At 50.3% G+C, this 14,169-nt stretch overlaps 1 protein-coding gene across 1 annotated transcript in view; it reads right to left on the minus strand.

The window, feature by feature from the left end:
* Positions 1–14,169, minus strand: part of OTOF (otoferlin) — a 106,132-nt gene that overhangs the window by 20,327 nt on the left and 71,636 nt on the right. Inside the window, exons 13-27 of the mRNA XM_054383689.1 lie at positions 13,180–13,366; positions 11,668–11,854; positions 10,627–10,850; positions 9,994–10,102; positions 9,331–9,514; positions 7,854–7,974; positions 7,134–7,234; positions 6,650–6,740; positions 5,762–5,878; positions 5,101–5,253; positions 4,451–4,640; positions 4,059–4,183; positions 3,354–3,488; positions 2,714–2,875; positions 4–123 (exon numbers count right to left, since the gene is read on the minus strand). Coding sequence (XP_054239664.1) covers positions 4–123; positions 2,714–2,875; positions 3,354–3,488; positions 4,059–4,183; positions 4,451–4,640; positions 5,101–5,253; positions 5,762–5,878; positions 6,650–6,740; positions 7,134–7,234; positions 7,854–7,974; positions 9,331–9,514; positions 9,994–10,102; positions 10,627–10,850; positions 11,668–11,854; positions 13,180–13,366 — 2,206 coding nt within the window. The remainder of the gene's footprint in view (positions 1–3; positions 124–2,713; positions 2,876–3,353; positions 3,489–4,058; positions 4,184–4,450; positions 4,641–5,100; positions 5,254–5,761; positions 5,879–6,649; positions 6,741–7,133; positions 7,235–7,853; positions 7,975–9,330; positions 9,515–9,993; positions 10,103–10,626; positions 10,851–11,667; positions 11,855–13,179; positions 13,367–14,169) is intronic.

Raw genomic sequence — 14,169 nt, forward strand, 5'->3', positions numbered from 1 at the left:
TACCTCCACTCTGTATTTACTCAGCACTGGCCGAATTCCCAGTGGCACTGGCAGGATGGGGCCCCGGTCCATGTCTGTGGGTCCGTCAATTGGGGGCAGGTCTGACTTGCCCCCAGGACCAATCTGGAAGAGGTGAAGTATGGATTAAGACCTGCTCCTCTGAGCTGGAGATCAGCTGTTGTGAAGCAGATTTTTGTCAGTCTCAGATGTAACTGTCACACCCTGGTCTTGTGTTGGGTCTGTGTTGTCTTAGAGGGTGCAGGAGCAAGGAAGGTTGTGGAGCATCCTGCTGAACATACATGACCAGAAGGTGCTGAAAAGAAGATGCTTCAACACAGCACAGCCAATTTCTCAGCCCACCAATGTTCTTCAACCCCAAGGATGTTCCTTTGCCTCCTACAAGTTGCATGAAGAATAGTGTGGCCAGCAGGTCAAGGGAGGTTTTCCTTTTCCTGCACTCTGCCCTAGTGAGGACACATCTGAAGTCCTGGGGCTGGTTCTAGGCTTCCCATTTCAAGAGAGATGTGGAGATAATCCAGCAGAAGCTGCAAAGATGCTGAGGAGACTGGAGCATCTTTGATGAGGAAAGATGAGAGACTTGGGGGTGTTAGGCCTGGAGAAGAGCAGGCTGAGAGGGGATCTTCTCGATGCTGATCAATATCTAAAGGGTGGGGGGCAAGAGGATGGGGCCAGACTCTTTTCAGCAATGCCCAGTGACAGGACAAGGATTAACAGGCCCTGGAATGCAGGATGTTCCAGCTGAACATGAGAAACACTTTGCTGTGAGGATGACAGAGTCCTGGACCAGGCTTCCCAGAGAGGTTATGGAGCGTCCTTCCCTGGAGAGATTCCAAACGTGACTGGATGTGATCCTGAGCAACCTGCTCTAGGTGACCCTGCTTTAGCAGCAGGAGTGGACTAGGTGATCCCCAGAGGATCCTGGCAGATAAAGGACATGGGAAAATCACCTTGGGTAGTGTGAAAGCAGGTTCAGCAGCAGCCATGGTCATAGAGCATATGAGGACATTACAGACAGAGGGGCCTGTAAAGAAAAGCCTCCTTTGAAATACAAGGGAGACCCAAAGGTGGAGGAATCACACAGTGCCCAAAGATCCACCCTCCAGGCACTGCCTGCTCCTCTCATGCACAGATTATGAGGCCACCCTTGGGACATCTGCCAGTGCTCAGCTGCATTGGAGGTGTCTGTGGCAGATTGGTCCTTATACATCTGAATCTACCAGCACTTTGCTGACTTTCCTGGGGCCTTTCTCCTGACTTCTCATGCTCCCTGCACACCATGAAGCTGCTGAGATGTGTCCATACAAATACAACAGGCTCAATGTATGGGAAAGAAGGCACAAAGTCAGGAGAGTTTAACTCTACTACCTCCACAGGCTATGAGGCTAAAATCATATAATCATGGCTTGCTTTGGATTGGAGGAGACCTTTGACATCAACTAGTCCAACCGTTAACCCAGCACTGCCAGGTTACCACTGAGCCATGTCCTTCAGGACCGCATCTACACAGCTTTTCAATCCCTCCAGAAACAGTGACTCCACCACTGCCCTGGACGTCCTGGGCAACCTTTTCAGGGAAGCCATTTTTCCTCATGTTCAACCTAAACCTCTACTGTCACAACTGAAAGCTGTTTCCTCTTCTCCTATCACTTGTTCCTCGGGAGAAGAGACCAACCTCCACTTTGCTTTGACCTCCCTTAAGGGAGTTGTAGACAGTGAGAAGCTCTCCCCTCAGATTCTTTTCTTCCAGGCTAAACAACCCCAGTTCCCTCAGCCATTTCTCACAAGACTTGTGCTCCAGACCCTTCACCAGCTTTGTTGCCCTTCTCTGAACATGCTCCAGCATCTCAATGTCCTTCTTAGAGCGAGGGACCCAAAACTGAACTCATTATTTGAGGTGTGGCCTCACTAATGTGCAGTGTAGGGGAACAATCTGTGCCCTAGTCCTGCTGGCCACACTATTGCTGCTGCTTCTGTTGGCCTTCTCGGCCACCTGGGCACATATTGGCTCATCTTCAGACAGATGTCTATTAACACCCTCAAGTCTTTTTCCACCAGGCAGTTTCCAGCCACCCTTCCCCAACATTGCAGGGGGTTGTTGTGACCCAAGCGCAGGTCTCAGCATTTGACCTTGTTGAATCTCATCCCATTTGCCTTGGCCCATCAATCCAGCCTGGCCATATCCCTCTGCAGAGCCTTCCTACCCTCTGGTAGATCAGCACTCCCACCCAGCCTGGTGCCATCTGTAAACTTGCTGAGGGTGCCCTTGATGTCATTGATAAAGATATTGAAGAGAACATTCCCCAGTACTGAGCCCTGGGGAACACCCATATGTCACTGAGTGGATGACATGAACTCACAGCCATTTTTCCTGAGTCTCTCAAACTGACATCTCCAAGAACAACAGGACTTTCATTGGCATCTCCTGTATCCCAGTGATGTTGCAGAGTTTGGGCTGCCAAGTCCAATACCAGTTTAGTTGGGTGTTCTGTCCAGCAGGGTGCCTGGGACTCACTGCACAGCACTTTCACCAGCATGACAGGGCAGGAGTTGTCCTCTCCTAGCTTTTCTAGGATGTGTGAACTCCCTGCTCTTTGTAGCACCTAAGGTTGCATGAGTTAAGCCCCGCTCCCTTGGAACCTTCCATTGCCTCCTTCCCCTCCCTTGGTGTGGGGTGGCTTTGGCCAGCTGGTACCTGGAGCAGCTCGAAGGCAGCCAGCAGGTCACCTGCCGTGGAGTTGCCGCGGTAGATCTGGTAGTACTCCAGCGGCGGGGGGAAGCGTGGGGGGCTGTAGTGCTCGTCTGACATCTTCACCACTGGCTTGGCAAAAGTGCGGCCCATGAAGTCAGCTTTGCCCTGCAGAGATGAAGAGAGCACCTGGGCTTGTTGACCAAACACTGGGGCTCCCACGTCAGCCCCACAGCTCTCCCTATCATGGTTAGGACAGAACCAGCCTGGGACACCAAAGCTCAGTGACAGCTTTCACTCCTGGCTTTTTCAAGTAAGGTGAAGGAGGTGGCCTAGGGCTGAGCCATCAAGGAGATCAGGACTGGGAAAAACTACAGGGAAAAACTCAGATGACATCTCCTAGCCTCCAGCCTCACAAAAGCTCTTGCTTCACTCTCCAAAAATGAGATATCATTAATCTGAATGTGAGGTCTAATGAGCAGCAGAGGCTGCTCATGCCATGGGAGATACAGAAGGGACCACCTTCCAGGCTCTTCAGGAGAAAAGCTTCTTCTCACATCCTCTGCACCATGTGCGTAGCCTCCAACTCAGGAGTGGTTGCAGCATCTCAGTAGTGAACATTTCCTTTTGCTGGGATTCATCTTACCACTGTGTCCTGGTCATAGATCTCAATGACAATTATGGGAGGGTCATCTCGCATCTCGTGGACTTCTCCATACAGCTCCACGTTGTCAAAGACCAGCAGCTGGTCCCAGGTCGGGCAAAGGGTCTCGTTGAGAACCTGGAAGAATGAGAGAGAGACTTACTGCTCCAGATGGAGGCTAAGGCCTTGTGCAAGGGCAGCAGAGGGGGGCATTGGATTCATCTGCCTGGCAGCACTAGAAGGCTCCTGCACATGTTTTTGGACCAGTTAGGAATGGAGTATCTCCCAAGGACTCTTCTGAGATAAACCCCTGACCCAACAACAGGCAAGCAGACACAAATTATGTCATAGGATGGTTTGGCTTGGAAGGAACCTTAAAGATCATCCAGTTCCAAATCCCTGCCATGGGCAGCCCAGGAAGACATAAGAATGACTTCATCATGCTCCACTTTCTCCTAACCAGTCATAGCCACAGGGTCATGGGATAGCTCTGTAGTGATGGACATGTCATGAAGGTGCTGCTGGAGAAGGAATTCCTGGAAGCAGTCAAGCCCAGGTGATGCGGCTGCTTTCCCCCCCAGGACCCTGTGATCAAGCCAATCCTTGGTTCAGTTGGTTCATGATACCTGTCACAGTGGAGCAGGATGGAGAGGTAATGGGACATGTAATACCAAAGCCCAGCCTTCCAGGTCAGGAGATGGTGTTTACCTCAGTGCATTGGCTCTGGGAGATGAAGAAGACTCGTGCAAAGGGGTCCGAGAGGCCACTACTGTCAGCTGCAAATAAACTCCTGGCCTGGTACATGTGGGCTCGTAGCTGGAAAACTTGTTTTTCTGTCAGAGAAGGAGTGAGATGGTTTGATAGACAACCCAAAGCCCAGCCACGGTCTCAGGAAAATGTTTTTGCCCATGGCCAGCACTGGTGAAGGATACGGGCTGAAGCATGAGTCCCAAACACATATGGATGTCCCTCAAACTGGGACAGCTGGCATCATTTCCCCATTACCTTCTGGAAGCCCTTGGTCCAAATGACAGAGCCAAGCTCCCTTCAGCCCTCCCTGTCTCCTGTCCCCAGACCCACCACAAGCAGGAAGCTCTTACTGGTGTAAAGGAGGCTGATGGGTGGGAAGGAAGGCAGGTTTTGGCCTCTGGCAGTCTTCTTCTCCTCAAAGCCACAGGGCAGGCCACTCAAGAAGTCTTTGCGCTGTTTATTGAGGCCCAGCCACAAGTACATCTCCATCTTGGCCTGAACTGTCCAGCCAGCAGGTCCAAAGCCCCTCTTCCCAGGTAGCTGGGCACAAAGAACAAAAGAGTTTGCATGGATATAGGGAAGGCCCCAGAGGTGGACAGACTACCTCGTGTAGCATTTAGCTCCTTCTGGTGCATCTCTTGTACCACTGCTCCTTTAAAACCAGGGACCCATTCCTCATCTTTTTGGATCATGACACTACTCTAGCTCATGCAGTATCTTCTTCCCACCACCTTGGCTTCCTCTGTCTAAGCCAGCATCCTCATTTATGGCCACCTGGATCAAACACTGGATTTCTCACTTACTGGGCAAAATCAATGTTCACACTTCTTAACAGCAGACTTCCACCCTGACCTGTAGAGTTTGGTCTCTTGCTCAGTATCCAAACCTCAACAAAACTGGATTCACATCTCTCCCATCTCCATCTCCCATCCTCCCAGCCTGTCTTTCCTCCATCTCCCTCCTCTTGGCTGCAATTCCCTCACAAAAGGCAGACTGGCACCTTGAGGAAGATGGTCTTCACTTTGGCACAGTCCTTGCCCATCTCCTCATCCACAATGGAGTAGAGGATGTCCTTGGAAGGGACGCGGGCATAGGCAATGCGCTTGTTGTTGCTCATCATCCAGATGAAGATGTCAGGAATGGTGTGCTGGGGCTGTGAACACCAGCAAAGACACCTCTCAGTGTCTCAGCACTCAGGCACCAGCAGGACTGGAGACCTTCTGAAGACAAATTCAACAGATGCCACAGGAAATGGATGTAGCTATTTGCCCATTAGGGTCATTGAAGTGGTTTTGAGGCAGTCAGTGCAGAAGCTTCTCTGCTTAAGAGAAGCTGCTTAGAGTTAAGTTCAGCAAGCTGAAGCCCACCAGGAAAGAAATTGGGATTTAATTTGTTGTAGGGTATTTTTTAATGTGATTTTGTATTAGAATAGTAGGCTTCTTTTGGTTAGAAAAGACATTTAAGATCATCAAGCCCAACCATTAACCCAGCACTGCCAGGTCACTACTAAACTATGTCCCTCAGCACCACGGGAATGTCCCCTCACGGCCAAGAAGGCCAATGGTCTCCTGGGGTGCATAAGGAAGATTGTGAACAGCAGGGAGATTCTCCTCCCCTTCTTCTGCACTAGAGAGGCCACGTCTACAGATGGAGCAACTCACCTCATCTGCCAAGAACCGGAGTTTCTGCAGGAAGTTCTGCACCAGCTTCAGCTTGTCCTTCATGGTGTTCTTCTTCACCTGTGACCTCAGAGTTGTGGCTTGCTGCCCCATGTTCTCCTGTGGTTAAATAGAGAGCACACAACATGATATGAGGAGGAGAATGAAGCATAGAGGAGGGAGCAGCACCAGACAGGTTCTTGATGTTTGGGAAGGGCTGGTGAATCGGCAGATGCCTCAATCCCACCACGTGCATCCTGGTCATGGTACTTCTGACACTTGTCCACCTTACTTTGCAGGATGCAAGGAAAGGTTTCTGACAGTGCAGAGACATCTGTCCAACTGTCCCAGTGGAAGGACTGCAAGACACAGAGGTGGCAGCTGTGCTTAGGGCATTTTGGGATAACTTCTAGCCTGGTGGGAGGCACTTTTGAATCTGCTGTAACTCAGCACCTGACCATTCAGAAAAGGGGATGGAGAGGCTTTCATTTGTTAAATTCATCCCTACTGAAGTTGATGTCTTTGTCCAGCTGGATAAGCCACCTGCTCTTTGTACACCAAACTCCTTTGCAAGGAAGCTGGGCTACCAGCCCCAAACACCCAGGCCATATCTGGAGCAATGATGCTTTGCAGAGTCCCCCTAAATTACTCCCTCCCAGTCTCCTCAGCTGTTTGTAGGTCCTTCTCTGTGCTCCAAGCCAAAGCAGTGTGGTGGAAGGGAGGCAACAGCATGGACCCAAGTGCCACCTTCATCCTCTGTAATGAAATAAACCCCAAGCTCTCAACCCACACAGACTGGAAATCATCTATGGACCAAAGATCTCCACTGCATTGAGAAGGTCCAATTCATGGTAATGAATCCTCCTCCCTGCTTGGCCGAATCCCACTTACCAGCTCCCGCATGCAGGATTTGAGCCTCTCCCTGTCCAGCCTTGTGCGGGAGGAGTGGTGCTGGTCCTTGTCCGCCAACGTCACGAAGTGCCTGGTGGGAAAGGTCAGCAGCATGAATCCTTTGGCTTCTTCTCAAAAAGCCATGGCCAGCTGGATCTCTGCCAGCAGGAGAGCACCTTAGTGGAGGAAAATTTCCTCATTCTCCCAAGCGGCCTGTTTGCACCCAGTGTTGAGTGTCATGCAGGGGAGAAGGTGCTGATCAGGTTCCAGCCTCTGGAGGCCACAAGTCTGAGGCTTTCGCCATTGCTTGGGATCTGAGGGTTATAGATGTGAACACCACCTCATCATGCTCCAAGCCAAAAGGCAGCTGACAGGGCATTGTGCCAATGTGTGCTGAAATTCTTGCCCATTATACAGGGGACAAGGGGTCTCTGGGGCATCAGAGGGGTCTACAATGTGCCACCATTGCCCATCCTTTACTTACAAGCACCCACTGCTCAGCTCCTCCAAGACCCCTCGGAGCCGCCGCTCTGGGTGTGGCTTCTCTGTCTTGATCATTTCCTGCACATCATTGAGACCTTCCTCCTGCAGCATCAAAAGGGAGAACTGGTGAGGTGGTGGTGGGGCAGAACCCTGTGGTGGGACAGGGTGCCCCCTGAGGCTCAAACCTGCATAAAACAGCCAGTGGGGAACATCTGCTGCTTCTCCAGACCTGCTGGCCTCAGGGCTCAGGTCTGGCACAAATTTAGCTGTGGGGAATGGCTTCACCACCCTCCATGAGAATACTTGCTCAATGTCCACACCATCATGGCTGGACCTGCCAGGCCCTCCCTTTGCAGATCCTGCAACAGGGAGTTGTCACAAAAGATCCTTGGGAGTTAACTGAGACTATCAAAGAGGTTCTGACACACAAGGAGTTTATCCATGTAGTTCAGGAGTACAAAACCTTCCTACCCCTGCTCCCTTTGGTGGGGACACCTGGGTTTGACCCACAGAAACATGGATGGGCTCCTAAGGTGTGGACATTTGAACTGTGGAGTGTTTAGCACCAGGAAACTTCTCCTCTCTGGCACAGGTCTGCTAGTGGGTCCTTGCATGGTTTGTCCCTGATTCAAGACAAGCTGTGCAGATGCAGAGGGAGCCTGGATGTGATTCATGCCAGCCTCAAGTTGCCTCCTTCTCTCCCTCCCCAGGACATGCTTACCAGCTTGTCTGCAATCTTGTCCATGATGTTGGCATTATACAATCTGCGGCGCTGGTCTTGCCACCAGCTCTTGATATAGATGCAGGGCTTCTTCTCAAAGTATGGCAGATGGAAGTAGTTCCTGCAGGAGAAGGCAAAAGAGATGCTCCATGGTGGTAATACTCAGGGCCAGGAGCAGCTCCTGTCCCACACCTCTGCCAGAGAGGCAATGCTATGGTGAGATAAGCATGGTATATAGGAGGTCAGGTGTGGGAGAGAGGTGGCTTGAGGTGAATTGCACCTTGAAGAACAGGCTCTAATAGAACCCTTCCCCACACCAGACCTGGAGTGGATGGGTGCAGTGCCCAAGGATTGCAAATTTACTGTCTCAGACCTGTTGGCCCATAGAGAAACCAGAGAAGTTCCTCCCACCTCACTCACAGCCCAGTAGAGAGCAAACATCTCCAGAATGGCAGCAGTGTGAGCAGGGGAACAAGGGCAACCAAAGCATTAACACCATTTTCTGAATGCTGGTGAGCATCTCCTCTAGCCCCCTGGCCTTCACAGCAGGAGCTCTGCCTTTTGCAGACCTGACAGGTTTCCATGTGCTGGTGAGACGGACTGGTAGATATAATTATGAAATTATTAATTATGAGGCAGAAAAAAGAAGATGCCCCATCCCTCTGAGAGCAGTCCAGGTCAGATTAGATGGGGCTCTGAGCAGCCTGAAGATGTCCCTGCTGATCCCTTCCAACCCAAACCACTCTGTGGTTCTGTGATAGCCTTGGTACAGTTAAAGGAAGGATGAAGCTGAAGAATGGGTTTGTGCTTCCTAGCTGCCTGAGCACTGGCCACTAGCTGGGATCCACCTGGTATGAAGGGCACTGCAGAGCCTGCTGCACCTGGGATCACTCTTAGTTCAAAATCAGCTTTGGCTGGTCCTTCTGAGGTCATCTGAGTATATCCAGCTAGAAGGTGTCATCAGAGCCTTATGGTTGAGTGTGAGGCTCCCAGTTCAAGAGACAGGAAATTACTGGAGGGAGTTCAGCAGAGGCTGAAGGGACTGGAGCCTCTCTGTAAGGACCTGGGGCTGTTTAGCCTGGAGAAGAGCAGACTAAGAGGGGATCTTCTCAATGCTGATCAGTAGCTAAAGGATGGGCCACAGGAGCATGGGGCCAGGCTCTTCAGTGGTGCCCAGTGACAGAACAAGAGGCAATGGGCACAACCTGGAAGCTAGGAGGTTCCATCTGAACATGAGGAGAAAAATCATTCTTGTGAGCATGCCAGATCCCAGGAAGAGGTTTCCCAGAGACATTGTAGAGTCTCCTTCTCTGGAGAGATTCCAAACCTACTTGTACATTGTGATCTTGGGCAAGCTGCTGTGGGTGACCCTGCTTTAGCAGAAGGTTTGACTGGATGATCCCCAGAGGTCTCTTCCAACCCCTCCCATTCTGTGATCTCTGGCCAGTGGCACCTGAGTGGCCAGGCAGACACTTACCTATCTGTGACCAGGGGCTTCATGGGCTGAGTTGAAGAAACAGAAACCAGCTCCCCACTCTCATCACCTTCATCCTCACTTGAGTTCTGGAGCAGCTCAGATTCCTCCTCATCCCCATCCCCTCCTTCTTTCTTCCTTCGTAGGATGGGTTTGGTCATACCATCAATCTGGTTCCCATAGTTACCTCAAAAAAACAAAAAAAAGAAGTGAAATCAGCTCACAGAGCTATCAGTCCAACCAGGCTCCTTCTCTTGGCTTTAGTTCAGGTCAGAGAGAAGTTTCCTCTGCAGGACCTATGGTTGGCAGTGGAGTTAAACTCTGCAACTATGCCCAGGAACCATAAATCAGTGACGAGTGTTCATCCCCTGCTCACATCCCCTCTCAAGCCAGTAGGAATACAAATCTTCCCTTTGTTGGTCAGTCTCAAGAGGCACAAAGCCAAGGTGAAAGAGTGAGTAGTTCCACTGGCTGTGGCACAGCTTGCACACAATAGATGGTTTGGGACTACTTGTGCTTGACAAGTAGTCATCACCTTCTTGCTGGAATGAGAGCCACGCATGCACTAGCATGGGCTGGTATGGAAAATGGGGAAGAACCCCTGCTCTCTGCCTTGGATTCCCACCAGGAATGCTTCAGAACCACCCTCCTTCCAAACCAGCCAACCTATTGTGACTTCAAAGTTGATGGGTTTGTCACCAATCTTCCTGTCGATCATGGTGGCTTCCAGGAAGGCTCCAAAGAGAAAGAACTCCTCCATCTTCCCTGTGCAGTTCTGCAGGAGAAATCATGGGGATCAGGGTTGAGACCAGGCAGAGGAACACCTAGGAGGGAGACACCTAGGAGGGAGACACCAGGCTGAACACCTTCATGGGCTTTTTGAAGATGAAATGTTACTACTCACACTTTCAAGAGGACCACAAGGGTTTTTTCTCCCCTAGGGTGAGCCATCTTTAGGCTCACCGCAGAGAGTTCAATTAGATGTTAATTTAAGATCAACATTATATGCTAACACTGAAATGTGTTGGGGTCAGTGACTCCTTGCAGGTGAGGGAACTGCCTGAGGGATGTTCAGGAATCACAAATGGGATGAACCAAACCACACTGAACCATCTTGTGTCAGGAAACAGCTGTTTAGTTTCTCTGCCCAGTTCCATCCTGCCAGAGTTTGTTGGGAAAGAAGCCACATTTGGGGCAAGACCAAACAAAATCCTCAGTCTGTGAGACCAAAGATGGTTAACTCAGAGGCCTGAGACCCAAGACTCACCATTGGCACCTGTAGGGTTAGGGGTGACTTACATCAGCAATTGATGTGGCCTGCTCAACTTGCACCTCGGTGGAGCTGTTGATCTCTGGGTTGGTGGTGTCCAAGATCTCCACAGCAAGACCCATCAAAAGCCTGGCCCGGAAGGAGACACCTTCACCCAGCCCCTCGTTCAGCTCTTGGTGCTCATCCATCAGGGTGTAGTTCCTAGTGGAGCCATACATGTTCACCCATGAGGGGCCAAAGGTGGGCAGGAAGCCTACAGCAGATCAGACATGCAGGTAAGGAAAGGGGATGAGCAAGGAGGAGGGGACATCTTTGCCTCTGGACACAAACCCTTATGGACTGACATCACTTTTCTGATCTGTGGGCAGTGATGCAGGCCTGGATATGTGTGTGTGTGGGCATGGAGATGATTGGTTGCCACCACACACTGGACAAGTTACTCAATGTGAGAGTCAAGAAGAAAGGACTCCACTATTAGTCCCCTTTCCAGAGGCATCTTTGGTTTCACACTGGTCTTAACAGAAGTTACTCAATGCAAGAGTCAAGAAGAAAGGACTCCCCTATTAGTCCCCTTTCCAGAGGCATCTTTGGTTTCACACTGGTCTTAACAGAAGTTACTCAATGTGAGAGTCAAGAAGAAAGGACTCCCCTATTAGTCCCCTTTCCAGAACCACCTTTGGTTTCACACTGGTCTTAACAGAAGTTACTCAATGTGAGAGTCAAGAAGAAAGGACTCCCCTATTAGTCCCCTTTCCAGAACCACCTTTGGCTTCACACTGGTCCTACCCTGTGTGTTCATGGGGGAGCCTGTTAGATATTCATCTTTTCATGCAAGGGTTTTTTTGTTCTGTGGTGTCTTTACTTTCAAGTGGTAGAATGGAGGCTTGTGACAGGGCTTGGTTTTCAAAGAGTGCATGTCCAATGACCTCAGAAGACCACTGCAGTGAATCGAAGTCTCTCCAGCTGCACACCAAGACGCAGCTATCTCCAGGTGTGGAGAAGAAGCCCAGGCTGTTGTGCTGTCTCTACTGTGAGGAAGGCAGCTCAGTCTGCCCCTCCCTCAGCTTTACCTTTGTCTCCTTCGTTAGAGATCTTCCGCAGGTCAATGAAATGAGTACCAATGGCCACATCGTTGACCTTGTCCGAGTCCCGGATCTGGATCTTTATCCGCTTGCACAGAGGGGGGAACATTTCTGTGAAGACTATTTGCTCATTCCAGAGAGGCTCATAGCTGCTCTTCTGCACAGAGGTCTTCCCCTGCCCAGTGGGAGGAGATAGATGTTAGACAAGGATTTGAGGTCCCAAGCCATCCCTCACGAGCTGGACTGCTCCCTTGCTAATGGCCACTGAACCACACATGCTGCTGTGGTAGTTTGAGGTCTTTAAGGGAAAAAAAAAGCAACATAGAGTTGAGTCCTACAGGAGGTCCAGTTCTAGGCCCCTCAATTCAAGAAAGATGTTGAGTTGCTCAAATGTGTCCAGAGACGGGCAACAAAGCTGGGGAGGGGTCTGGAGCACAGCCCTGTGAAGAGAGGCTGAGGGAGCTGGGGATGTTTAGCCTGGAGAAGAGGAGGTTCAGGGGAGACCTTATTGCTGTCTACAACTACCTGATGGAGGTTGTAGCCAGGTGGGGGTTGGTCTCTTCTCCCAGGCAACCACCGACAGAACAAGTGGACACAGTCTCAAGCTGTGCCAGGGGAAGTTTAGGCTTGAGCTTAGAAAGAAGTTCTTCCCAGAAAGAGAGATTGCCCATTGGAATGGGCTGCCCTGGGAGGTGGTGGGGTCGATGTCCCTGGAGGTGTTTAAAAAGAGACTGGATGAGGCACTTAGTGCCATGGTCTGGTTGATTAGTTAGGGTTGGGTGATCAGTTGGACTTGATGATCTTGGAGGTCTCTTCCAACCTAGCTGATTCTGTGACCAGAAAGGTCCAGGGATAGACTGGAAAACTGTAATTTTGTTATTCAATACCATAATCCTACTAGCTCTTTGTAAGCTGGCAGCAAGACCAACTTCTCTTTTCTCCCTCCTTTGGGCTTTCCAGAGGGAGTCCCTTATCTGATGGGAGCAGGGCCTAACTAATTCTCCCTGTGCAATCTTGGCCTGTTTACACCTATTGGAAGAGAGGCAACAGGAGCGGGGAGAAAATGAGCACTGGGATTTGTGGTTTAACCCAGCTGGGGGAAGATTTTTTGGGGTTTTCATGTATCCTGTATATGTATTAGGTGTTAAGGATTCATGTATTCTGTATTTTCCTGTATATTTTTGAATATGATTCTGTATTTCTCTCCAATTCAATGACAGCATCTTTATTGCACTTCTTTTGGGAGTAAAATTGTTTCTGTCCGCTCTTTAAGCTAAGGCAGCTGCCTTGTGACTCTCCTCTCCCAAGTAACAACCTCCTTCCTTCAGCTGGAGAGTCTGCACAATAAAGGGGGAGCACAGCAAACAAGGTGGCTTTGCTATGCAGCTCACCATCTACATACCAGCACAACTTAGATCATCCTCTGGTCCTCTGTGGAACAGCTGGTCCTGCTCACATTACCTCCCAGGGTCCCCCTGTTACTGCAAGCAGCTTGCTCACCTTCTGGCCTGCAAAGACCACCTGCACATAGGGGTCTACCAAGTCCTTGTTCTCCCCAATGAGAGCCTTCTTCACGTTGGCCATGATGCTGGTGTTCATGCGGGGCAGTCCCTCTGCCCGATAGATCTTGATGTAGAAGCGAGCCCATTGCCTCTCTGCAGGGACCCCATCCGGGAGCAGGAGGTTCCTGCAGGGTCAACAGATAGGTTTCAGGTCAGCCACTGGAGTCTGCAGGTTCATCAAGAGGAGCTTAGCAAGAAGGGAGAAGCTGCCCCACCTTCTGAGAACGAGCTCTGTGGCAGAGGAAAGATGACCATTTCTGCAGCCGTACAGTTTGCTGCTGCTCTGTTCCTGCCTGTCCTTTTCTGGGGTGTGAGGTGGTGGTTTGTAAGCGAAATCACAGAATCACAGAAACATTCAGGTTGGAAAAGACCCTCAGGATCACCAAGTCCAACTGATAACCCTACACAGTTTACCCCCTAAACCATATCCCCAAGCACCACATCCAAACCACCTTCAAACACATCCGAGCTTGGTGATTCAGCCACCTCCCTGGGCAGCCCATTCCAACGCCTGACCAATGTTACAGGAGATCCTTAAGGTGCCTCATGGTCAATGTGCATTCCACTAAAGGGATATAAAAAAAATTCTTCCCAAAATATTTGTCAAGGTCCGGAATAGGCTGCCCAGAGCTGGGGCTGAGTCACCATTCATGGAGGGATTTAAAAGCTATGTAGATGTGGTGCTGAGGGACATGATTTAGTGGTGACCTGGGGCTGGACTCAGTCACCTCAAAGGTATCTTTCAAACAAAACTATTCTCTGATTCTATAGTCACTGTTGTCAGGGGAGTCTACAGGATGATTAAATTCAGCCTAATTTAAACATTTAAAGCAGGCCAGATGAATGGGATGGTAAAAGAGCCTTTTCTCTTTATCAGGATGCAAGGACAGCTCCACCAAATCTGTTGTCTTGGCATATTTGGCTTTCC

The sequence above is a fragment of the Indicator indicator genome, chromosome 9, assembly GCF_027791375.1.
Source record: "Indicator indicator isolate 239-I01 chromosome 9, UM_Iind_1.1, whole genome shotgun sequence".
NCBI classification, from domain to species: Eukaryota; Metazoa; Chordata; class Aves; order Piciformes; family Indicatoridae; genus Indicator; species Indicator indicator.